At 41.1% G+C, this 27,243-nt stretch overlaps 1 protein-coding gene across 3 annotated transcripts in view; it reads right to left on the bottom strand.

Annotated features, from left to right (window-relative positions):
* The window catches only part of LRRK1 (leucine rich repeat kinase 1), a 123,508-nt gene that overhangs the window by 70,889 nt on the left and 25,376 nt on the right, over positions 1-27,243 (bottom strand). For all 3 annotated transcript variants that reach the window (XM_082617889.1, XM_082617891.1, XM_082617890.1), the window contains exons 3-4: positions 12,453-12,616; positions 2,698-2,869 (exon numbers count right to left, since the gene is read on the bottom strand). In XM_082617889.1, coding sequence (XP_082474015.1) covers positions 2,698-2,869; positions 12,453-12,616 — 336 coding nt within the window. The remainder of the gene's footprint in view (positions 1-2,697; positions 2,870-12,452; positions 12,617-27,243) is intronic.

Consider the following 27,243-nt stretch of genomic DNA (forward strand, 5'->3'; position numbering starts at 1 on the left):
CCAGAGAACACAAACTGTTTTGCCCACCTCTGCACTCCCCACAGGGCCCAGCACAATGCACTGGACTCCTTCAGTCCTCAGCAGCTCTGTCCTGAGTTGAGTTAAAGACATGACACCCCTGGGAGCAGCTGAGAACCATGCTCAGGTCCACCCAAGCTCCCTGCTCTGCAAAAGCAGGCAAACCAGGCTCTTCCCTTGCTTGTCTGCCAAGTAAACTCCTACTTAGCCTGCAAAGCCTGGCTCAGATGTCAGCTCCCTCTGAAGGCTCCAGCCTGCACCCAGACAAGACCATTCCCTGATCTGTGCTTGCAGACCACTGTGTAAATATTTCAACCTTCGCATGGTTACACCTTTCTGCCTCAATTTCCTCTGCTTGACCAGGACCTACTAAAGGGATGGAATCACCTTTTTAAAAAAGCCTCTGTGTCTATCAAGTTCTGCAGTGTGTCCAGTACTTGGGAAATGCTCAATAAATGTAAGCTGTCCAATGAGATGAGTGAGTCAGTGGCATAGACTCTTTGGGACTAGAACAGAGCTACTCTTGGAGATCCCTGAGGAGAGGGAATCAGCTTGGGCTCCTTGGGGGCTCCTTCCTGCCCTCCTATACCTTGCTTGACCCAAACAGCATCTATGGGCCCTAACAGTGCCCTTATTTCTGTTCATAAACTCATTCTCCTTCCAGCCACAGGAGAGGCATGCCAGCTTGGAACCAAATCTGAGCACAAATCTACCTCAAAGCACATAGCTGGACACCCCTTAACAGTAGTACTGCATAATTGTGGGGCCCCATGAAAAACTTTAAAATAGGATACCTTGGACTTCCCTGGTGGTGCAGTGGTTAAGAATCCACCTGCCAATGCAGGGGACATGGGTCCAATCCTTGATCCTGGAAGATCCCACATGCCACGGAGCAACTAAGCCCGTGTGTCACAACTACTGAGCCTGCACTCTAGAGCCTGTGAGCCACAACTACTGAGCCTGCACGCCACAACTACTGAAGCCCACACACCCTAGAGCCCACGCGCCGCAACTACAGAGCCCACGCGTTGCAACTACTGAAGCCCAGTGCTCTAGGGCCTGTGTGCCACAACTACTGAGCCCGTGTGCTGCACCTACTGAAACCCACGTGCCTAGAGCCCATGCACTGCAACAAGAGAAGCCACTGCAATGAAAAGCCCGTGCACCACAATGAAGAATAGCCTCCACTTGCCACAACTAGAGAAAGCCTGCACGCAGCAATGAAGACCCAATGCAGCCAGAAAAAACAAAAAAAATGGGGTCCCTTGTTCAAAAATTATTAAAAATTTCAAGAGGGCTGGGACTTCCCTGGCAGTCCAGTGGTTAAGACTTCACCTTCCAATGCAGGGGGTGTGGGCTTGATCCCTGGTTGGGGAGCTAAGATCCCACATGCCTCATGGCCAAAAAACCAAAATATAAAACAGAAGCAATATTGTAACAAATTCAATAAAGACTTTAAAAATGGTCCACATTGGGCCTCCCTGGTGGCGCAGTGGTTGAGAGTCCGCCTGCCGATGCAGGGGATACGGGTTCGTGCCCCGGTCTGGGAGGATCCCATATGCCGCGGAGCGGCTGGGCCCGTGAGCCATGGCCGCTGGGCCTGCGCGTCCGGAGCCTGTGCTCCGCAACGGGAGAGGCCACAACAGTGAGAGGCCCACATACCGCAAAAAGGAAAAAAAAAAAAAAAAAAAAAAAAAAAAATGGTCCACATCAAAAAAAAACTTAAAAAAAATTTCAAGAGGGCAACTGCAGAGTGTTAAACCAAGTGTGGGGCCCTTCTAAGTGCAGGGCTCTGTGTGACTGCACTGTCACATGCCCATGACGCTGGCCCCACTCCCTCACAAAATCCTAACTCCCAAGACCACTTTAAGGCAATGTCTCAGCCTATAGCTGTAGTGATGCCTGGACTTAAATAGTGTCACAGATCCAAGGCCATCATGGGAAATCAAAGGAGACCAGGACACCTTGAGTCCACCAGAGAAAAATTTAACTTGTTATTAAAAAAAGCAACATAGCATGGTACATCCAGACAATGTAATGTTATTCAGTAATAAAAATATATATATATGTGCTCTCAAGCCATGAAAAGACATTGAGGAAACTTGAATGCATATTGCTAAGTGGAAGTAGTCAATCTGAAAAGGCTACGTACTATATGAATCCAACTATATGTCATTCTGGAAAAGGCAAAACTATGGAGACAGTAAAGAGATCAGTGGCTGCCAGGGGTTGGGAGAGAGAGGGATGAATAGGTGGAACACAGATGACTATTAGGGCAGTGAAACAATTCTGTATGATGCAGTAATGGTGGAAATATGTCATTACACTTTTGTCAAAAGCCATAGATATACAACCCTAATGTCAACTATGGCCTTCAATTAGTAATAATGTGTCAATATTGGTTGGTTCATCAGTTTTAACAACTGTACCACTCTCACACAAAACGCAAATAATAGGGAAACTAGGAGGTGGTATATGAGAATTCTCAGTACTTGTTCATCAGTTCTTCTGTGAACCTAAAACTGCTTTAAAGAATACGCCCAGATTTCTGGATCTCAGGACTAGTAAACAGTGTGAAGACATAAACATTTTGAAATGCAGCCCCCCTAAATGCCTGCCTGGTTCCTAAGAAAAGAGGGTCCCTGAGAGTTGGTGAAGAGCTCATGCTCTGGGATTTACCTGGCAAAGACTCAAGTAATTCCTGCACGACATCAGTGTGCCCAAACTGTGCTGCCACCACGGCTGGGTTGTCGTCGGTGGGCTCCGTTGGCAGCTCCACCAGTCTCTCAGTGAGAAGATACCGGACAGTCTCCAGATCCCCATAGGCCGCAGAGATGCTCAGGAGCTGGCCCTGGTCAAAACAGAACAGGGGCAGGATGTCAGCAAGACCAGTGCTGTTGGGAACTGCCAAGAAAATTGACTCTAAATGCTTCATGAAGTCCATGGGCAAGATTGGAGCTGTGCTGCCCAGGACGGCTGTGGCTGACGAGGCTTGAAACGTGGCTCATGCAAAGTGAGATGTGCTGAAAGTGTAAAATCACATGGGATTTCAAAGACCTAGTACGAAAAGGGTAAACTATCTTGTCAATAATTTTTATACTGATTACATGTTGAAATGATGATCTTTAATATATGCTGGTTAAATAAAATAGATTATTAAAATTCTACCTGTTTCTGTTTACTTTTTTAATGTGACTACTAGAAAATTTGATCTTATAAATGTCTCATATTCTATTTCTTTGGAACAGCATCATGAAAGATATCTCAGGCAGGAATCAAAATTCTTCATGTTATTTGAATGTGCAAGCCAGGGCTGCTGTCCTGTGCCTTAGGTTTGTGCCTCTGAGAGCCCTCTTCTCACAGAAAGCCTAGTCTTTTTCTCAAAGGTCAGCACATGCCCCATCTCCTTGCTCACAGTGTCCCCTGCACTGGGAGGTCTCTGTCACCATCTCTGCATAGCTAAAGCCTTTTCGGCTCTCTCATCGAGGCTGCAGTACTTATTCATCTTGCCACACAGGTCATTTGAGCCTGAATACATGCTATCCTGTATTGCTTTAAAGTCAGGTTTCTTAAGATATAATTTATACATAGTAAATTCACCCTTTTTAGTATGCTTTGATGAATTTTGACTAGGTAACTCAATCACAATCACCACCAGCAAGAGCTAGACTATTCCATTGTCCCCAAAAGCCATCTTGTATTTGTGTATACCCACCCCCATGTCTCTGGCTCCTCTGTTAGACTGTGGGTTCCTCGGTCCAGTGTCATGCTGGTTCTCCACTGAAGAGTCAGGCACAGGGCACTGACGTTGGTGCCAAATGGACATGCCACATTGAATCCTGGCTCTGTCACTTACCACCTATGTGTCTTTGGACAAGTGCCTTGACAGCACTGTACTCCAGTTCCCTCATAATAAAATGGGGATCATTACAACTCCCCTTAATCTCCTTCATGGCAGGCGTTGAGGGAAGTGGGTATAAGGAACCCAGCTCACAGAGGGCAGCCATGCTAACGAATTTGTGAGTGGGCCAACCCATGAATGCATGGGCATGATATCACAACCTGGGCAGACTACTGACACGGGCAGAGGGAGGCACAGTCTCCAGGCTGTCTGCTGAACAGCCCTCCTTGTGGGAGGCCACCCAGTGCCAACCCAAGGGGCCAACAAGTCTGACCTGCTCATGTGTGCATCCCAGTTCTCCCCATAAGAAGAGAGGCCTTTGGCCATATATACTGTGAATTCATAATAGGAGGAATAAAAAATGCCCTCCCCTCAATAATTCTCAAGCACATGTACTTGCCAATTCCCCCCAAAAAATCTCTTACAATTTTGAGAACAGGTTTAGTAACTGAGTTATTTCCAACTATTAATTATATGGAGACATTAAACCTGTGCTAATCAAAGTATTGCATCAGTAAAGTGCTTCCATGGTTAACAGGCAATAAGAATTTCCCACAAGGACCAGAATGTGGCAATGGTCTTCTCAAGCTGTAGGTGGGCAAGAGGGTTGATCTCTACAAGCTTTTTGGAAAAGTTTGGCATGTGTTTCAAAATTTAAAAATTGCTCATACCCACATTCTCAATTCCTGTTAACCTAGACTGAGAAAATATATTGACAATAAGAAAAGGATTAGGCAAAAAACATTCAATACAGCATGATTTATAGTAGTAAAAAATTAGAAACAATACAAATATCTAACCAAAAGGAATAGCCAGGTAAGTGACACTGTCTCTACTAGATGGAATGTCATGTAGCCATTGAAGGTGATGCTCATAAGGAACTTATACAGAAAACTGTTCATATAATATTATGTGAGAAAAAGCAGTATGCAAAACTATACACAAATAGGCTTGTATCTATATTAGAAACAATAACAACGACAAAATGAATGTTCAGATCAGCAGCCTGGAAGAGAGTATACCAAAAATGCTAAGTGGGGAGGAGGGGGAAGATGGCGGAAGAGTAAGACGCGGAGATCACCTTCCTCCCCACAGATACACCAGAAATACATCTACATGTAGAACAACTCCTACAGAACACCTACTGAACGCTGGCAGAAGACCTCAGACCTCCCAAAAGGCAAGAAACTCCCCACGTACCTGGGTAGGGCAAAAGAAAAAACAATAAACAGAGACAAAAAATAGGGACGGGACCTGCACCAGTGGGAGGGAGCTGTGAAGGAGGAAAGGTTTCCACACAGTACAAGCCCCTTCGCGGGCGGAGACTGCAGGTGGCGGAGTCGGGGGAGCTTCGGGGCCGCAGAGGAGAGCGCAGCAACAGGGGTGCGGAGGGCAAAGTGGGGAGATTCCCGCATAGAGGATCGGTGCCGACCAGCACTCACCAGCCCGAGAGGCTTGTCTGTTCACCCTCCGGGGCGGGCGGGGCTGGAGCTAAGGCTCGGGCTTCGGTCGGAGCGCAGGGAGAGGACTGGCGGTGTGAACATAGCCTGAAGCGGTTATTGCGCCACGGCTAGCCGGGAGGGAGTCCGGGGGAAAAGTCTGGACCTGCCGAAGAGGCAAGAGACTTTTTCTTCCCTCTTTGTTTCCTGGTGCGCGAGGGGAGGGGATTAAGAGCGGTGCTTAAAGGAGCTCCACAGATGGGCGCGAGCGGCGGCTAACAGCGCGGACCCCAGAGACGGGCATGAGATGCTAAGGCTGCTGCTGCCGCCACCAAGAAGCCTATGTGTGAGCACAGGTCATTCTCCACACCTCCCTTCCGGGGAGCCTGTGCAGCCCACCACTGCCAGCGTCCCGGAATCCAGGGACAACTTCCACTGGAGAACGCACGGCGCGCTTCAGGTTGGTGCAACGTCACGCCGGCCTCTACCGCCGCAGGCTTGCCCCGCACTCCGTACCCCTCCCTTCCCCCGGCCTGAGTGAGCCAGAGCCCCCGAATCAGCGGCTTCTTTAACCGTCCTGTCTGAGCGAAGAACAGATGCCCTCCAGTGACCTACACGCAGAGGCGGGGCCAAATCCAAAGCTGAACCCCGGTAGCTGTGCGAACAAAGAAGAGAAAGGGAAATCTCTCCCAGCAGCCTCAGGAGCAGCGGATTAAATCTCCACAATCAACTTGATGTACCCTGCATCTGTGGAATACCTGAATAGACAATGAATCATCCCAAATTGAGGAGGTGGACTTTGAGAGCAAGATTTATTATTTTTTCCCCTTTTCCTCTTTTTGTGAGTGTGTATGTGTATGCTTCTGTGTGAGATTATGTCTGTATAGCTTTGCTTTCACCATTTGTCCTAGGGTTCTATCTGTCCTTTTTTTTTTTTTTTTTACTTAAAATTTTTTTTTCTTAATAATTATTTTTTATTTTAAAAACTCTTATTTTACCTTACTTTATTTTATTTTATTTTATCTTCTTTCTTTCTCTCTTTTTTTTTACTTTTTCTCCCTTTTATTCTGAGCCATGTGGATGAAAGGCTCTTGGTGCTGCAGCCAGGAGTCAGTGCTGTGCCTCTGAGGTGGGAGAGCCAACTTCAGGACACTGGTTCACAAGAGACCTCCCAGCTCCACATAGTATCAAACAGCGAAAATCTCCCAGAGATCTCCATCTCAACACCACCACCCAGCTTCACTCAACGACCAGCAAGCTACAGTGCTGGACACACTATGCGAAACAACTAGCAAGACAGGAACACAACCCCTCCCATTAGCTGAGAGGCTGCCTAAAATCATAATAAGGCCACAGGCACCCCAAAACACACCACCAGATGTGGACCTGCCCACCAGAAAGACAAGATCCAGCCTCATCCACCAGAACACAGGCACTAGTCCCTCCACCAGGAAGCCTACACAACCCACTGAACCAACTTTAGCCACTGGGGACACACACCCAAAACAACGGGAACTACGCACCTGCAGCCTGCAAAAAGGAGACCCCAAACACAGTAAGATAAGCAAAATGAGAAGACAGAAAAACACACAGCAGATGAAGGAGCAAGATAAAAACCCACCAGACCTAACAAATGAAGAGGAAATAGGCAGTCTACCTGAAAAAGAATTCAGAATAATGATAGTAAAGATGATCCAAAATCTTGGAAACAGAAAAGAGAAAATGCAAGAAACATTTAACAAGGACCTAGAAGAACTAAAGATGAAACAAGCAACGATGAACAACACAATAAATGAAATTAAAAATACTCTAGAAGGGATCAATAGCAGAATAACTGAGGCAGAAGAATGGAGAAGTGACCTGGAAGATAAAATAGTGGAAATAACTACTGCAGAGCAGAATAAAGAAAAAAGAATGAAAAGAACTGAGGACAGTCTCAGAGACCTCTGGGACAGGATTAAACGCACCAACATTAGAATTATAGGGGTTCCAGAAGAAGAAGAGAAAAAGAAAGGGAATGAGAAAATATTTGAAGAGATTATAGTTGAAAACTTCTCTAATATGGGAAAGGAAATAGATAACCAAGTCCAGGAAGCACAGAGAGTCCCATACAGGATATATCCAAGGAGAAACACGCCAAGACACGTATTAATCAAACTATCAAAAGTTAAATACAAAGAAAACATATTAAAAGCAGCAAGGGAAAAACAGCAAATAACACACAAGGGAATCTCCATAAGGTTAACAGCTGATCTTTCAGCAGAAACTCTGCAAGCCAGACGGGACTGGCAGGACATATTTAAAGTGATGAAGGAGAAAAACCTACAACCAAGATTACTCTACCCAGCAAGGATCTCATTCAGATTTGATGGAGAAATTAAAACCTTTACAGAAAAGCAAAAACTGAGAGTTCAGCACGACCAAACCAGCTTTACAACAAATGCTAAAGGAACTTCTCTAGGCAAGAAACACAAGAGAAGGAAAAGACCTACAATAACAAACCCAAAACAATTAAGAAAATGGGAATAGGAACATATATATCGATAATTACCTTAAATGTAAATGGACTAAATGCTTCCACCAAAAGACACAGACTGGCTGAATGGATACAAAAACAAGGCCCATATATATGCTGTCTACAAGAGACCCACTTCAGATCTAGAGACACACACAGACTGAAAGTGAGGGGGATGGAAAAAGATATTCCATGCAAATGGAAACCAAAAGAATGCTGGCGTAGCAATTCTCATAACAGACAAAATAGACTTTAAAATAAAGACTATTAGAAGAGAAAAAGAAGGATACTACATAATGATCAAGGGATCGAACCAAGAAGAAGATATAACAATTGTAAATATTTATGCACCCAACATAGGAGCACCTCAATACATAAGGCAAATACTAACAGCCATAAAAGGGGAAATCGGAAGTAACACATTCATAGTAGGGGACTTTAACACCCCACTTTCACCAACGGACAGATCATCCTAAATGAAAATAAATAAGGAAACACAAGCTTTAAATGATACATTAAACAAGATGGACTTAATTAATATTTATAGGACATTCTACCCAAAAACAACAGAATACACATTTTTCTCAAGTGCTCATGGAACATTCTCCAGGATAGATCATATCTTGGGTCACAAATCAAGCCTTGGTAAATTTAAGAAAATTGAAATTGTATCAAGTATCTTTTCTGACCACAACACTATGAGACTGTATATCAATTACAGGAAAAGATCTGTAAAAAATACAAACACATGGAGACTAAACAATACACTACTTAATAACGAAGTGATCACTGAAGAAATCAAAGAGGAAATTAAAAAATACCAAGAAACAAATGACAAAGGAGACACGACGACCCAAAACCTCTGGGATGCAGCAAAAGCAGTTTTAAGAGGGAAGTTTATAGCAATACAATCCTAACTTAAGAAACAGGAAACATCTCGAATAAACAACCTAACCTTGCACCTAAAGCAATTAGAGAAAGTAGAACAAAAACCCCCCAAAGTTAGCAGAAGGAAAGAAATCATAAAGATCAAATCAGAAATAAATGAAAAAGAAATGAGGGAAACGATAGCAAAGATCAATAAAACTAAAAGCTGGTTCTTTGAGAAGATAAACAAAATTGATAAACCATTAGCCAGACTCATCAAGAAAAAACGGAGAAGACTCAAATCAATAGAATTAGAAATGAAAAAGGAGAAGTAACAACTGACAATGCAGAAATACAAAAGATCATGAGAGATTACTACAAGCAACTCTATGCCAATAAAATGGACAACCACGAAGAAATGGACAAATTCTTAGAAATGCACAACCCACCAACACTGAATCTGGAAGAAACAGAAAACATGAACAGACCAATCACAAGCATTGAAATTGAAACTGTGATAAAAAATCTTCCAACAAACAAAAGCCCAGGACCAGATGGCTTCACAGGCGTATTCTATCAAACATTTAGAGAAGAGCTAACACCCATCCTTCTCAAACTCTTCCAAAATATAGCAGAGGGAGGAACACTCCCAGACTCATTCTACGAGCCCACCATCACCTTGATACCAAAACCAGACAAGGATGTCACAAAGAAAGAAAACTACAGGCCAATATCACTGATGAACATAGATGCAAAAATCCTCAACAGAATACTAGCAAACAGAATCCAACAGCACATCAAGAGGATCATACACCATGATCAAGTGGGGTTTATTCCTGGAATGCAAGGATTCTTCAATATACACAAATCAATCAATGTGATACACCATATTAACAAGCTGAAGGAGAAAAACCATATGGTCATCTCAATAGATGCAGAGAAATGTTTTGACAAAATTCAACACCCATTTATGATAAAAACCCTGCAGAAAGAAGGCATAGAGGAAACTTTCCTCAACATAATAAAGGCCCAAAATGACAAACCCACAGCCAACGTCGTCCTCAATTGTGAAAAACTGAAAGCATTTTGACCAAGATCAAGAACAAGACAAGGTTGCCCACTCTCACCACTCTTTTTCAACATAGTTTTGGAAGTTTTAGCCACAGCAATCAGAGAAGAAAAGGAAATAAAAGGAATCCAAATTGGAAAAGAAGAAGTAAAGCTGTCACTCTTTGCAGATGACATGATACTATACATAGAGAATCCTAAAGATGCTACCAGAAAACTACTAGAGCTAATCAATGAATTTGGTAAAGTAGCAGGATATAAAATTAATGCACAGAAATCTCTGGCATTCCTATACACTAATGATGAAAAATCTGAAAGTGAAATTAAGAAAATATTCCCATTTACCACTGCAATAGAAAGAATAAAATATCTAGGAATAAACCTACCTAAGGAGACAAAAGACCTGTATGCAGAAAATTGTAAGACACTGATGAAAGAAATTAAAGATGATACAAATAGATGGAGAGATATACCATGTTCTTGGATTGGAAGAATCAACATTGTGAAAATGACTCTACTACCCTTAGCAATCTACAGATTCAATGCAATCCCTCTCAAACTACCACTGGCATTTTTCACAGAACTAGAACAAAAAATTTCAGTTTGTGTGGAAACACAAAAGACCCTAAGTAGCCAAAGCAATCTTGAGAAAGAAAAACGGAGCTGGAGGAATCACGCTCTCTGACTTCAGACTATACTACAAAGCTACAGTAATCAAGACAGTATGGTCCTGGCACAAAAACAGAAATGTAGATCAATGGAACAGGATAGAAAGCCCAGAGATAAACCCACGCACATATGGTCACCTTATCTTTGATAAAGGAGGCAAGAATAAAGTGGAGAAAGGCAGCCTCTTCAAAAAGTGGCACTGGGAAAACTGGACAGCTACATGTAAAAGTATGAGATTAGATCACTCCCTAACACCATACACAAAAATGAACTCAAAATGGATTAAAGACCTAAATGTAAGGCCATAAAACATAGGCAGAACACTCTATGACATAAATCACAGCAAGATCATTTTTGACCCACCTCCTAGAGAAATAGCAATAAAAATAAAAATAAACAAATGGGACCTAATGGAACTTAAAAGCTTTTGCACAGCAAAGGAAACCATAAAGAAGATGAAAAGACAACGCTCAGAATGGAAGAAGATATTTGCAAATGAAGCACTGACAAAGGATTAATGTCCAAAATTTACAAGCAACTCATGCAGCTCAATATAAAATTAACAGACAACCCAATCCAAAAATGGGCAGAAGACCTAAATAGACATTTCTCCAAAGAAGATATACAGACTGCCAACAAACACGTGAAAGAATGCTCAACATCATTAATCATTAGAGAAATGCAAATCAAAACTACAATGAGATATCATCTCACACCAGTCAGAATGGCCATCATCAAAAAATCTAGAAACAATAAATGCTGGAGAGGGTGTGGAGAAAAGGGAACACTCTTGCACTGCTGGTGGAAATTTGAAGTGTTACAGCCACTATGCAGAACAGTACAGAGGTTCCTTAAAAAACTAAAAATAGAACTACCATATGACCCAGCAATCCCACTCCTGGGCATATACCCTGAGAAAACCATAATTCAAAAAGAGTCATGTACCAAAATATTCATTGCAGCTCTATTTACAATAGCCAGGACATGGAAACAATTTAAGTGTCCATCATCGGATGAATGGATAAAGAAGATGTGGCACATATATACAATGAAATATTACTCAGCCATAAAAAGAAAAGAAATGGAGCTATTTGTAATGTGGTGGATGGACCTAGAGTCTGTCATACAGAGTGAAGTAAGTCAGAAAGAGTAAGGCAAATACCGTATGCTAACACATATATATGGAATTTAAGAAAAAAAATGTCATGAAGAACCTAGGGGTAAAATAGGAATAAGACACAGACCTACTAGAGAATGGACTTGAGAATATGGGGAGGGGGAAGGGTAAGCTTTGTCAAAGTGAGAGAGTGGCATGGACATATATACACTACCAAACGTAAGGCAGATAGCTAGTGGGAAGCAGCCGCATAGCACAGGGAGATCAGCTCGGTGCTTTGTGACCACCTAGAGGGGTGGGATAGGGAGGGTGGGAGGGAGGGAGATGCAAGAGGGAAGAGATATGGGAATATATGTATATGTATAACTGATTCACTTTGTTATAAAGCAGAAACTAACACACCATTGTAAAGCAACTATACTCCAATAAAGATGTAAAAAAAAAAGCTAAGTGGGATTATTTGGATGCATTAGGAATATGATTACTTTTTTGTTCTTTTTTTCTTTACTTTTATATATTTAAAAAATTTTCTTTTTTGAGCATGTGCTATTTTTATAGTGGAAAAAAGTGTAAAAGAATATATTAAGTTAAACATTCAGATTGCCATTTTGTCCTTTATATTTCGGTGACCCCCTCCCTGTCCCCTGGGAAGGCAGGAGTAGTGTGCTTAGGTGATGACAGCCTGAGAAGTCCAGTTGAAAGGACTGGCACCAGTAAGTTTACATGAGCAACAAGGTATTCAGAACACAATAGAAATCCTCATTATGATTATAAAGATAACAAGAAAACAACTTTAGTGGTAACCTTCGCCCAACCTGGGTCCCCAGCTCTGGCCAGAGGGGCTGACATTGACCTTACCTTTTCCAGCTGGGACGTGGTCTCATCACAAGCTTCTCTGAGCAGGTGCTGGGCTCTGCTGGCGTCTCCTCGCTTGTATGCGGCATGAATGCCTTCCGTCCTGGGGCTCTGTGCTGTGGGGTCGCCACCTGGCATGGATAGTTTGCTGCCCATGTCCCCGGCACCTGGGTGGACAGAAGCACACACGTAGCATGACCTCCACTGCCAGCGCTGCTCTTAGGAATCATCAGAGAGGAGAGTGGGATGTGCTCTTCAAGACGTAAATCTGGAGGCTTTAGCAAGAGAAACGGGTTGCCCTGAAATGCTGCCAATGTCACCAAGTACAGCAGACTTTGGCACCTGCACCCTGCTGGAGGCCCTTCCTGCATGGGGCCATTTGTGAAGGCACGGGGAAGCTGAACACAGCTCGGGGAAGATTCTGCAGCTAGACGATGGCCTGGAGCGAGCGGGTCCAGGGCACCCGGGGCAGCTGCCTGGCAGGAAACTGCCAGGCTGACCTTACCAACAGCAACAGAGAAGCAAGGGCTTTGGTGGGAGAGCTAGTAGCCCACCAAACTGTCCCACTGCTATATCCCTCAGAGGGATATGGTATCTAGTGGTGGAAGAAAGGCAGGTCAAATCCAGTGGGTGTGGAAATCTAGACCCTCTCTGCCTAGAAAACTCCACAAAGGCATGGGACTTAGAATGGCAGCCCTCATTCCATACTGTGCTGGGTCTGAAGACGCAGAAGTGAAAGCAGTCAGCCCTTAGAGCTCCCACTCTAGAATGCTTCATAATTAGGAGGTCTGTGGATCCCAAAAGGCTTCAGAGACTTCCTGCACATCCTAAAGTTGCACACAGAATTCTGTGTGTGTGTGTGTGTGTGTGTGTATACATTTCTCTGGGGAGAAAATTCAAGGCTTCTACCAGATTTTCAAATGTGCTAGTGAACCAGAGTTAAAAGTTTTATCTCTACAGATATTACAGAAAAGACTGCAATGAATGAGGAGTTAAATTTTGATTGTGTTGAGTGACAGCAGAAATGGGGACAGAATTCTATCATTCTTGGCCAAGTTCACACAGCTTGTAAGAGGTAAACTGGGACTGAAGTTTGGTTCACCAGCTCTCAGGCTCGGGCTAAACCCACTCCATCTCTTTGCTACCTCTTTGAAGGGATAAAAAAACAGGTTTTTTTTTTAAATGTAAAAATGTAAATGCTGAGGAAGGTTGGCTTCCAAACACTGACATCACAAAAGCAAATCACATTATAGTAGCTAACATTTGGAAAACAATTTTTTTATATTTATTTTCAAAAGCATAAAAGTTACATGCTTAGAAATAAATTTTTTAAAAGATGGACAAGATCTATACCCTGAAAACTATAAAACACTGCTGAGAGAAATTAAACAAGACCTATATAAATGGAAAGAAATCTCATTTTCATGGATTAAAAGAATCAATATTGTTAAGATGTCAATTCTCCCCAATTTTATCTATAGATTCAATGTAATCCCTACCATAATTCCAATAGGCTTTTATGGGCATAAAAATGGACAATCTGATCCTCAAATTTGTATGAAAATTCAAAGGACTTATAATATCCCAAGCAATCTTGAAAAAGAAGAGTTGGAGGACATATAGTACCTGATTTCACATCTTACTATAAAACTATAATAATCAAGGCAGTGTGGTAATAGATCCGTGGAACAGAATAGAAAGTTGAGAAATAGACCCATACTTGTACACCCAATTAATTTTTGATAAAGGGTGCCAACCCAATGAGAAAGGCAAAAATCTTTTCAATAAGTGGTGCTGGAACAACTGCACATGCATTGAATAAAAAGAGACTCGGACCCCTACTTCTCACACAAAAATTACTTTGAGATGGATCATGGATGTAAACATAAAGGTTAAAAATTGTAGTGCTTTTAGGAAAAAAAATCACAGGAGAATATTTTTATGACTTGAGAGTAGGCAAAGCTTCCTTAGATGGGACACAGAAAGTAATAACCATGAAAAGAAAAAAATTCCTAAATTAGACTTTAACAAAACTTAAAACTTCTGCTCATCAGAAGGTTGATCTACCATTTAAAAACTATTTACTATTTGAAAATGAGTAGGCAAGTTACATACTGGAAGAAAATATTTGCAAAACATATATCCAAAAAAGGAATGGTATTCAGAAAATAGAAAGAACTCCTATAACTCAATAATAAAGGACAAACAACCCAGTTAAAAATGAGCAAAGATTTGAACAGCAGAAGATATTCTAAAAGCTCAGTATCATTAGTCATTAGGGAAATGCAAGTTAAACACCACTACACTCCCACCAAAATCACTAAAATTTAAAAATACTGACAATACTTGGTGAGGATAGGGAGCAACGAGAACATTCATATATTATTGGTTGTGTCTAAAATGGTACAACCACTTTGGAAACAAGTCTGGTGGTTTCTTACGAAACTAAGTATATACCTACCCTATGACTCAATTATTCTATTCTTAGGTATTTACCCAAGAAAAATATGTGTAAAAAATATATCCAAGAATGTTCATGGCAACTTTATTCATGGTATTTCCAAACTGTAAATAGCAAAGGTGTCCAACAACAGGAGAGTGAATAAATAACTACTGTGGTATAGTAACTACTCAGCAATCAAAAGGAATAAATTACTGATCCATGAAATGATTGATGGGAATCTCAAAACACAGTGCCGAGTGAAAGAATGACGGCACAAAATGATCCCATTTATATTCTGTTCTAATCAGTGGTGGGAAAAAAATCAGAACAGTGGTTCCTGAGGGTGGGGACAGTCATGAAGTTTACCAGCGGAGGGGCATGAGGAAATTGTTTGGGTGATGGTTCTTTATCTTGATGATGTTTTTAGTACACAGGTGTTGGTATTTGTCAAAACTTATCAAATAGTCTAATGAAGGTATGTGCATTTTACTTTATATAAACTTTACCTAAAAAATTATAAATAATATTGAACTATAGTCAATAATATGAATACTGAAGCACTTGAGGGTGAAAAGTACAGATATTTCCAATTTACTTTGAAATGCATTAAAAATAATGGATTGAAGGATGGATAGAAGAAGAGATAGAAATGAGAGCAATTTTAGAAAATGTTAATGGTAAAATCTAGGTGGTGGGTATATGGATGTACCTGGTTCAGTTCTTTCATTTTCACTGTATGTTTGGAATTTTTCATAACAAAATATTGGGAGAAGTGAATCAGAATAACATACCCTAAATGGAAGGCCTGCCTTCCATATATGGCATACTGAACGAGCTCCACCACCAGCCCAGAAAAATCCTGCTCTGGAGAAAGGGAAAGACAAGTTGCTTACAGTAAAGCCCCTTGATACCATCCAGGGTCTTTACAGCTCACTCTAAGCCGTGACTATTTCAAAGGCAACCATTCTGAAAATCCACGTTAAGTGGATTTCATGAGTGTCACACACAATCTGCATCCTTCCTGAAACACCAATACAAGACTGCTGTGTCTGAATGGAGATTACTAGTGTTTTTTTTTTTTTTTGGCTATGCATTTTTGGAAAGGGGTATCCAAAAAGGGCTTAGTGTGTAAGTGGTTATGCATGTGAATAAGGAAGCTTCACATCCCATCACACACTAACAGTCCTCATTAATTATTTACAGTCAGAGACTAAGACATTTGAGAGTCAGCTGCAGGGAGAAACCATTGGCAGGGTAAGAAGAAGGCAGAATCCACGGCCGCGTCATCCATCAGAAGAGGCACTTAATTATGTCACTGCTCATCTTTCAGAATTAAACAAATATCCTCCTTATCTCTGTAAAAGACAGGTGCACGTGTGTGAGGAGGTATAAAGTAACCTCTTCTGTTCACATTAGGGACATAAATTTAAAAAATTCAACTTTATGCCCAAGTTAAGCAACACTGAGAAGGTAGAACCAAGGACATAGGATGCATGTGAAATTACAAGGGTGGTTTTACTTTAACTTGATTTATAAATAATGCAACATATGTAGAATAAATGACATACTAAGAAACAAGACTCTGCTCGGTTCTATTTACATATATATATATATATATATATATATATATATATATATATATATATATATATTTAATGCTGTGGGGTTTTCAGTTTGAATCTGATTTTCTTAAGTTGCATGGACAACACATGTACACTCTCACTGACCCAAGAGCTGGGAGCTCTGGTCCAATCAAATTGTTGGAAGGACATTATGGGACAACATCAGGTAATGCATATGCATTTAATTTACTCTGCCAACTTCATTTAATTTCCTGAAATCATAAAGAGAATGGTTAACATATATTTAAATTAAAAAAAAAAAAGACCAAAATGCTAATGATAAGTATTAATGATGGGCTGGGGGGAATTAGTGATAGGATTAGAAAAGATTTTTCTTTATTTCCTAAATTCCCTGTAATGGAATTATATGACTGCTTTATTTAAAACTTTAAAGAAGTTAGATAAGTAATAAAAGAATACATTCTCATTGAAAAAAATTAAATAGTACAGAGATACATCATGTAAGGCAGAACCCCTCCTCCCCACCATGAAACACCTTTTCTTAGAGGTAAATAAATATTTACTTTAATAGTAATTTTTTTTTACAAAAATACTACAGTTTATATTTGAGAATTTGTGTCCTTTGATTTAAACTTAAATCGGGGTAATTGTATGTATGTATGTATATTTGAGATTATTTAGTTATTTGTGCCTATTAATCAACCATTATCTGTAATTATATTCTTTTACACAGTAAAACATCACAGTTCTAAATATTTTGCTCATACAGATTTAAAATTCATACTAAAAATATAACCCCCCAAACTTACTCTATTTCAATACAATATTAATGTAGCAAACAAGTAACTAGGACTAGTAGGAAAATAATAGTAGAACATTATAATGATTCAGTGTCAAATTTTTTTAAAAATCCTTTTTGTTCTTTATTACAATAGGTGTAATTATTTTCCTAAATAGCAATGAAAATTCCATATACATATATATACTACAACCAGGCATCTTAATTGTTTGGGTGATGGTTCTATATCTTGAATTAAAGTTAATATGCATAACAAAGAAGGTAACAAAAAACTAGGAGAAAGGGAAACCATTAGCACAGTTCTTCTTTATTTTTAAGGTTTGGTCAGCGTTGCTTGTTTGGTTTTAGGAAAGTGTCAATTAGAAGTAATTAGAAGCAAGAACGAGTGAGGGGAAGCCATAAATGTAGTGAATGAGTAGCATTATGGATTCAGCACATGTAGACTTACTCAAGAATACAAGAAATATTTACAGTAAGCTGTTAGGTGACAAGTGAACATATTCCTGGTGGGTGATAAATGTTAATATCTATACAGCCTGGTATTTAAATATGCTGGACATGGACAGTAAATTAAAGTTCATTATGTGAAAAAGTATTTGGTTAAAAAATATTTAAAAACCTATGAAAGCAGAACATCATTTAGTCCTTGATAATCACTTTCAATTTAATATTCTATTTATAAAAAAATACTTTCAGTAACACTGTATATTTCAGATATTCAGCCATTTCTAGGAGAAATGTTTTTAGTTGCTAATAACTCAATCTCTAAACGTTATTTCTGTAATTCAAGTTTTAGAAAAAAAAATTATTCTGACTACAGGAAAACTAACAGAAATTATTCTTCTCTTTTATTTTGGGAAAGTAATAAAACAGAATTCCATGAGTGTTATAGACTGATGTCTGGCTGTACAAGCCATGTCACTTACACTAATAGTTCACTGTGGCCTTCCCCATCTTACAGAGAGTCCTCCTTTGTCTGCTGATTCTGAGTCTGTTCTGTCCTTATATCCTAAGGAGACATTCTTCCCTTTTCTTCTAGAACAGTATTTGTTAACTCATCCCTCCCAGCCCAATGATCAGAATAAAATTCTCTCTCTACTGCTTTTTTCCTACAAATCTAGGACAATGGAGAGGTAATATGAAAGTGACCTTAATTCTATCAGTTCTAAATGTTGGTCTCTTAAGTATATATATTATACATTTAATTCTCACGTCCCCGTCAAAGAACGCATGCATGACAGAAGGCAAATGCTCTCTCTTGATTCGAAATCTGTGGCATCCTCTGTACATCCTGGAAAAGACACTAACGTTTTACTTGAATATATACTTTTTTAAAAATTACATTTACCTCCATCAATAGAGTAGCAAAAGGTAAACATATACCTAACAACCCAGAGTTCACTGCAGAATAAACAAGAGTAAACTTTAGGATGCTACTGACCTGGTCATAATTGTTTAATGACCTTCCTGTGCCATCCTCCATCGAGTCCCTGTGTGGCCAAACCCGGGGGTTGGGGGCTGGCCCTCCCCAGAGGTGACGCCCTCCTGGCACTGCAGTGGCTCACCCACTGTTGCCCTGGGCTTACCGGCCTCCAGCAAGAAGGATGTTTCTTTCTTTGCCAGCTGTCACTCTAGGGGTTTAGCCTCAGCAGCAGTTTTCATCTCTGGGTCACATTACGGTGAAATCCAACCCTTTATTTCTTCGGGGAAGAGGCAGAGGTTGCGGGGTGTAGAGGGCGACATGACCCCAGGGTGACTCTCGGCAGTAATTCCTCACTGACTCCAGATGGCTGGTGCTCAGCCCCATCAAGCTGGGCCATCAGACCCAGCATCAGAAAAGAAAGCAAAGACAGCAGTGGCATTCACCAGGGGCCTGGCTCACGGCTCATGCAGAGCAGAGCTCCAGCCACGCAGGCTGAGCGTTTCTCATACCAGCAAAGCCTCCCAGCACAGATGTAAAACTTCTCTGTGGATATTCTCACCAAATCACTGGAAATGAATTTTTGTTAATAAAAGGGGCCTGGGTGGTTATACCTATGAGCAGGCTGTGCAGAGGGAAATCGCACATAAAAGTGCAGTTTTCTTTAGAAACAAAACATACAATTAATTGTTAAGATTCCATGTTATGTCCACCTGACACAGTGAAAACTTTAATGAGTTCTAATATTCATTGCTGGCCAGAGTGTGGTGAAAACTGTACACTTGTCAATGTGGGGAGGCTTACTTAGACAGGCTGGGACCTGGGACCCTTTGCTGTAGTGCTGCAATGCTTGCACCTGGACATATGTCTTCTGGAGTTACAAACTACAAAGAAACTATAAGGGACTAAAAATAACTGTGTGCATGTGTACTTGGGGCAAATTGTGGACAAAAAGATACAAAAAGATCAAAAAAGCTAACTGCCACTTCTGTGGGGCAGGGAGCAAAAGCAGGGTACTGCGCATGCCCCCTGCACACAATACTACCAAAGAGGTGGGCAAAACACCTAAGCCACCCCTCCTGTTGAACCCCTGGACACACCCCTACCCTCACCCCATATAAGGGACCAGCTCGCCCCCCCCCGCCCAGGGAGCGGAGCAAGAAAGGGAAACTCTTGTTTGTTCTTGCTCCCCACTGCTGCATCAGAAGTCCCAATAAAATCTTGCTTGAATTTCTTGTCTGGCCTCTGATCAATTTCTATTGATTAAGGAAGGCCAAGAACCCTGGTCGGTATCAACAGCAACACTATGAGTAGGTGTCATGGCTGCCATTTTACAGATGACGGAGGCCAAGATGAAGACTCTTCACAGTGACAGGCTGGCAAGGAGCAGGGGCAAGAGTGACAGCAGCAGGTCTTTGTGACCCTAGAGCCCATAGAAATCCTACTACTCTTCTTTCCAGTTTATTTTTTTTCCCCATAGGAAACATTTTTAAATTGAAGTATACTTGATTTACAATGTTGTGTTAATTTCTGCTGTACAGCAAAGTGATTCAGTTATACAATATATACAATCTTTTTTGGGGGCGAGCGGCGGGGCTTGCCACACCTTGCAGCATGCAGGATCTTAGTTCCCTAACCAGGGATCGAGCCTGTGCCCCCTTCAGTGGAAGCACTGAGTCCTAACCACTGGACCACCATGGAATTCCCCTATACATTCTTTTTTTTTTTTTTTTTTTTAATTTTTATTGGAGTATAGTTGCTTTGCAATGTTGGGTTAGTTTCTGCTGTACAGCAAAGTGAATCAGCTAAATGTATACATCTCCTCATTTTTGGATTTCCTTCCCATTTAGGTCACCGCAGAGCATTGAGTAGAGTTCCCTGGGCTATACAGTATGCACTCATTAGCTATCTATTTTATATATAGTAGTGTATATATGTCAATCCCAATCTCCCAATTCATCCCACCCCCCTTTCTCCCCCTTGTATCCATACGTCCATTTTCTACATCTGTGTCTCTCTTCTTTCCAGTTTAATACTTAAGACAGACTGCATGTTTTGTCCCCCTAAGTTTCATGTTAACCATAATCCCCAGTATGATGGTATTAGGAGGTGGGTCTCCGGGAAGTGACTGGCTTATGAAGGTGGAGCCGCCATGATGGGATTAGTGCCCTCCCAGAAGAGACAGAGACCTTACTTCTCTGTCCTACATGAGGACACAATGAGAAGATGGCCGTCTGCAACCAGGAAGTGGGTCCTCACCAAGACCAGAATCTGCCAGTACCTCATCCTGGACTTCCCAGCCTCCGACGTGAGAAATAAATGTCTGTTGTTTAAGACACCCAGTCTGTGGCAATTTCAGAGCAGCCTGAGCAGACAAAAATAGTAGAACCTCAAGATACTTCAAAATGAGGAGCTACCATGCAGCCATTAAAACTGATGATAATGGAGACTAAGGAAAAGTACAGAAAAGACTTATACAATATTAAGCTAAACGAATAGAATATGGAGCACAGACAGTGAAAAATGGAAAAAATATATAACACAGAAGATTGGTTGACATCATTTGAAAATATGCAAAGTGAAAGAATTTATTTTGGGAAAAAAAGAAGATTTCTAATGAGTATAGTCTATTATTTTTGTTTATAAAAATTTAGTCTGTCTGTTTCTCTCTCTCTGTTTAGAAAGAAAAGCTGAGGAACACAAGTACATGATAGCAGCAGGTGAAATGATCAGAGATTTTTTTCTATTTTTTTCTGTGTTTGCCAATATCTTTCCCTTTTTCTCATCAGTTTGTATTGATTTTGAAATTAAGAAAAAGAAAACAATGAAGTGTATCCAGCACAAAGTTGACTACTTTCAGTCTGACTTAATGAACTAGTTCTTTGATGGTATTATTTAAGCTAAAACAACTCTTGGGTATACCAAGTCTTGACTCAGTTGCTCTGGAAATAAAGAGAATAAGAAAATTTCCCAGACAATAACTGGCAAAGGTGTCATGGACTTTAAAAGAGAAAATAGGGCTTCCCTGGTGGCGCAGTGGTTAAGAGTCCGCCTGCCGATGCAGGGGACACGGGTTTGTGCCCCGGTCCGGGAAGATCCCACATGCCGCAGAGCGGCTGGGCCCGTGAGCCATGGCCGCTGAGCCTGTGCGTCCGGAGCCTGTGCTCTGCAACGGGAGAGGCCACAACAGTGAGAGGCCCGCGTACTGCAAAAAAATTAAAAATTAAAAAATAAAAGAGAAAATAAAATGGTCTATGATAACATTTAGTATATCAGTAATTGGTACCATTTATTGAGTACTGCCAGATGCTATAAGAAACGCCCTGCATACATCTGCCTTCCTCCCAACACCCATGCAAGGCAGGGGTTCTCATCACCACTTTCCACCAGATGACCAGTGCTCCAGGTGATTAGTGAAAGTGCCTCCATCCAGCTCCTAACAGCAGAGCTGGGACTTGAACCCTTGGCACCTGTCGTCAAAGTCCAACTCCTTACTTCTCAGGCTGGGTGCGCCCAACCAAACATGGGGCAATTATTCAGAATGTAATGTCCTTGGCAAACATGTAGGAACTAAAAGGTGAGATGATCCTGTCTCATTAGATGGAAAAACCAGAGAGGATATGGAAACCAATTCCTCCATGAATTCAGTAGCAGTGGAAGAGAGACACAGAAATACAGAGCTACAAAGATGAATTCTTTCCAATACTTAGTTCCTCTCCCAAAAATTAATTTATTTATTGCTCATTCGTTTTATAAACAATACTTACTATGTGCTGAGCTAGAGCCTGAGGACACACCTTGATGAGACAGGCAGGAAGAGCTAGAGTGTGAAGCTGTATTCTTCCCAGATTTTAGGGTTTTTTTGTAATTGAAGTATGGTTGATTTACAATGTTGTGTTAATTTCTGCTGTATAGCAAAGTGATTCAGTTATACATATATATACACACACTCTTTTTTAAAATTCTTTTCTATTATGGTTTATCACAGGATATTGAATGTAGTTCCCTGTGCTATACAGTAGGACCTTCTTGTTTATCCCAGATTTTACTTTTTTTTTTTTTAAAGAAGACTGGGTTTTCAATTGTTATTAATTTATTTATTTTGACTGTGACACGCGGCATGTGGTATCTTAGTTCCCCGACCAGGGATCAAACCCGTGCCCCCTGCAGTGGAAATGCGGAGTCTTAACCACTAGACCACCAGGGAAGTCCAGATTTTACTTTTAAACATCTACAACAAATGCCATGCTCGAGAGACTTGGGATGGTCAACAGACACTGACCTGGTCAAGAAAGATGAACCGTCCTTCTGAGGAAACAAAAATCACAGAAGTAAGACAGTTTCTTTATTTAATACTCACATAATATAAAAAGGTGCAATCTGAAGATATAAAAAGAAATAGTCATACTCTGATCTCTGGGGAGGTGATTGTGGGCTGGGCCCACTGAGGGATGGGCTAACCTCTGTCACAGCAATCCTGCTTCCAGGGAAGTGACTAAGGGAATAATTCTATACCTTTAAAAAGCACTATGCAGGGAATTCCCTGGTGGTGCAGTGGTTAAGAATCCACCTGCCAATGCAGGGGACACGGGTTCGAGCCCTGGTCTGGGAAGATCCCACATGCCGCGGAGGAACTGAGCCCGTGCACCACAACTACTGAGCCTGCACTCTAGAGCCTGCGAGCCACAACTACTGAGCCTGCGTGCTGCAACTACTGAAGCCCACGCGCCTAGAGCCTGTGCTCCGCAACAAGAGAAGCCCCTGCTCGCCACAACTAGCAAAAGCTCACGCGCAGCAACGAAGACCCAACACAGCTAAAAATAAATAAATTAAATAAATAAATTTATTTTTAAAAAGCACTATGCAGGAAAACAAAAGGAAATATGCATAAAGATGCTGATTTCTGTATGGTTTAGTATAGCAAAGAATGGTGGTTTTGTCAATTATGAAATGCACTAAAATGCTTATCACATCGAGCACATGGAGGGACCCCGCAACACAGGAAAAATGACCGGAAGGAAAGACCCCAGATGATAACTTTGGTTTTTCTCATGTGATGGAATTTGAGGTGATCTTTCCCCCTTTCCTCTATTTTCCAGTTATTTCTCTGTTACTGCTATAATGGAAAAATAGTTTTTTTAAATACACTTTTCAGATTAACAAAGTGAAATTTCTAACTAAATCCAAATTCCTCTTGGCAAAGATAGACACAGGAAAGAAGAAAATATCTCAATCCAGAGGGAAATTTAGGATGAGGCACCAAGATTTTTCCAGTAGTGCCTTTTACTGAGAACTGTGAACAATGCTAACACACGTGGCAACAGAAATAGAACTGTACTCAGATGAGAAGACTTGGGTTCAAGTCCCAGTCTATTGCTCAACAGCTGCATGGTCTTGGCAAGTATTTGAGACGTCTGAATCTTGTCATCTTCTTGTGAAAAACAAAAACGAAAACAAAATCCCCAAACAAAAAATGACACATATAACAATACTGCAAAATGCATGCTCCCCAAAATAAAAGGACCGGCACACAAATGGGGGTTATTTCCGTGATGCCTGTCCCCTTCCACCCAACTCCAGGCAACTGTGAGGCACTGACACTGCACCCCCACTTCCTCTGTGGACCTCAGGCTCCCTCAGCCTTCACTCTTGTGTCTCTCCCTCCTGGAAGGAGCCCCACCCCTTCCCTGCTTCCAGGTCCAGTATGGATGCTACCCCCCAGGGAGTCCTGTGGCCCTTCCCATGGGCTTCCTTCTCCTCCCTCTGTCTGCACCTGGCCTGACTGGGACCACCCCTATTGTGTGGATCTGTCTGCCTCCTTTCTGCTTGGTGGTGCCGGCAAGCTGGGCCTGCAGATACTCAATCAGCATCGTGTGTCCCTAGCACTGTGCCACACACATAGTAGGTGCTCATTAACAACTTCTTGAATTCAACTCACTGGGTTGCCAGAGCTCTCTGTGTGTCAGTGAGGGGTTCACTCTAATCTTGCCCATGGGCAATATCATTCAGGATGGCCACAGGGCACAGAATTCTCCTGGTAAAAGAGAAGGACACCTTCAGGCCCTTCTGGATTTTCCTTTCCACTAATTCTTCTTTAAATGCTTGATAAAATTTACCAGTGAAGTCATTTGGGCCTAGCTTTTCTTTGTGGGGCATTTTTAAAATTATTAATTCAATCTCTCTACTTGTTATAAGTCTGTCCAGATTTCCGATTCTTTCTTGAGTCAGTTTAGGTAGTTTGTGTCTTTCTAAGGATTTATCCACCTCATTTAAGGTACTGAATTTGCTGGTATACAATTGTCCATAGTATTCTCTTATAATTATTTTTTATTTATGTACAGTTGACAGTGATGTCCCCTTTTCATTCCTGATCTTAGTAATCTGAGCCTTGTCTCTTATTTTTCTTGTCATTCTAAGTGAAAATTTGTAAATATTTTTTTCAAAGAACCAACTTTTGGTAGGTTTCTCTGATTTTCTCTATTGTTTTTCTAGTCTCTATTTCATTTATTTCTGCTCTAATCTTTGTTTTTCCCTCTGCTTGCTGTGGGTTTAATCTGTTCCTTCTTTTCTAGTTTCTTAAGATGGAAGGTTAGGATATTGATTTGAGATCTTTCTTCTTTTTTAATATAGGTGGGTATAGCTATAAATTTCCTTCTAAGCACTGCTTTACCTGCATCCTCTAAGTTTTAACATGTTGTGTTTTGTTTTCATTCATATCAATGTGTGCTCTAATATCCCTTGTGATTTCTTCTTTAACTCGTTATTTAGGAGCATGTTGTTTCATTTCCACATATTTGTGAATTTCCCAAATTTCCTTCTGTTATTGATTTCTAATTTTATACCACTGTGGTCAGAGAACATATTTTGTTTTATTTCAATCCTTTTAAATTTATTGAGGCTTGTTTTATGGAGAAACATAATTTAAACACATAAGGAAAAATCTCAACAAAACTCTGTGTCCTAAAACACACAAACTAGATAAAAGGATGAATGACAAATGAGAAAAGAAAATTAGAATGACCAATTAGAAAAGAAAACCCTATATTACAGACAAAGGGTTAATATGATGAAAGAAGCATGCTCTTACATTGCTGGAGGGAATACAAAATTGCACAACCTCCATGGAGGGGAATTACCAATACCTAGCAAAATTACATCTGCATTTTCCCTCTTAGCCCAACACTCTGTATTTTAGACATTTATGCCAAAGATACAACAGCAAAAATGCAAAATGATGTCTACACAAGACTATTTATTGCATCATTATTGCAGGGAAACAATCTAGATGTCCATCTATAGAGAACTGGCTACAGAAACTATGGGACTTCTGTAATCAGAGTCCTATGCAAAGGTAAGAAGGAAAGAGAAAGGGTTCTATATACTGGGGCATCATCTCCTACTGTTTTGTGATTCTCAGGGCAGCTCCCATTACCTCCCCCCTGGGTGGGACACACAACATCCCAGCCCCCAATGACCCTGTGTGCTAGGTCTGCTCACCCCATCCAAGAGCTGGGAAGGCAGAGGCTCAGCTGAGGGCAAATGAGGAGCCTGAATTATGCCCCAAAGTGGCAGCTCTGGCACAGTGCAGAAGAACAAGTGCAGCACTTGTGGTTCCTGGAAGAGGGAGAGGCCCACGCCCCATGCTTATGGGTAACTGCCAAGGATTCTCCCCATGCCCGTCCATAATCTCCATGCATCCTTAAGTACTGATGGTGAGGAGAAAACCTGCAACGAGGTGTCCTGCCTCTATCTCCTCATTCTCCTAGGCAGAGTGCACTTTTCTGGTGCAGGGCGGGCAGGGCAGGCTGCTGAGGTGTCTGCACTGGAAGGAGGAGAAGCAGGGCAGACAGACAGACATATACTCACCAAGACAAGACAGGTTGGCTTTGGGGGAAATACCTGGAGGTCTCTTGAGAATACAAGATTAGAGATTGAGGATAGAGACTGCATTTTGTGAACTTCTGGGAAAGATCTGGGCAAAGGAGTTCAGAGGCTTGGCTGTATGCTTTAAATGGAATTCCCTGTGGATGTCCTGTTGAGAAACTTCAGTAAAGATTTAAACTGATTTTTGATTTTGTTTTAAGATTCCAGGCTGGAGTTTCCTTGGAATACAGAGGCTATGAGTGATTTCCCTGCATCTCAAATATATATTCATTTCTCCTCTTCTTCCTTTTTAACAAATGGAATATACTATGATTACGTTCTACAACTTGCTTCCCTCACTTAAAAGTTCTGTGTCGGCACATGGAGATCCAGCATACCTGTTTTCACGGTAGCCCTTTGTCCTCATTGATGGACATTTAGGGCATGTCTAGTTCTGTGTAATCCCCTTCACTGCTGTGCTGAGCATCCCTACATGTGCATTTCTCACCTGAACTGTATCTCCAGGTTAAATTCCTAGCAGTGGAAGCAGAGGATAGAGTCAGCCTTGATTTTTATAAAGATTGCCAATTTGCTTTTCCAAAAGTTGCATCAATTATATCCTAACTTAATTATCAACTCAATATTAGTTTAAAATAAAATATGAAAAACAGCAGAAACTATATCTT

Source organism: Mesoplodon mirus, assembly GCF_964341445.2.
Source record: "Mesoplodon mirus genome assembly, chromosome: 4".
NCBI classification, from domain to species: domain Eukaryota; kingdom Metazoa; phylum Chordata; class Mammalia; order Artiodactyla; family Ziphiidae; genus Mesoplodon; species Mesoplodon mirus.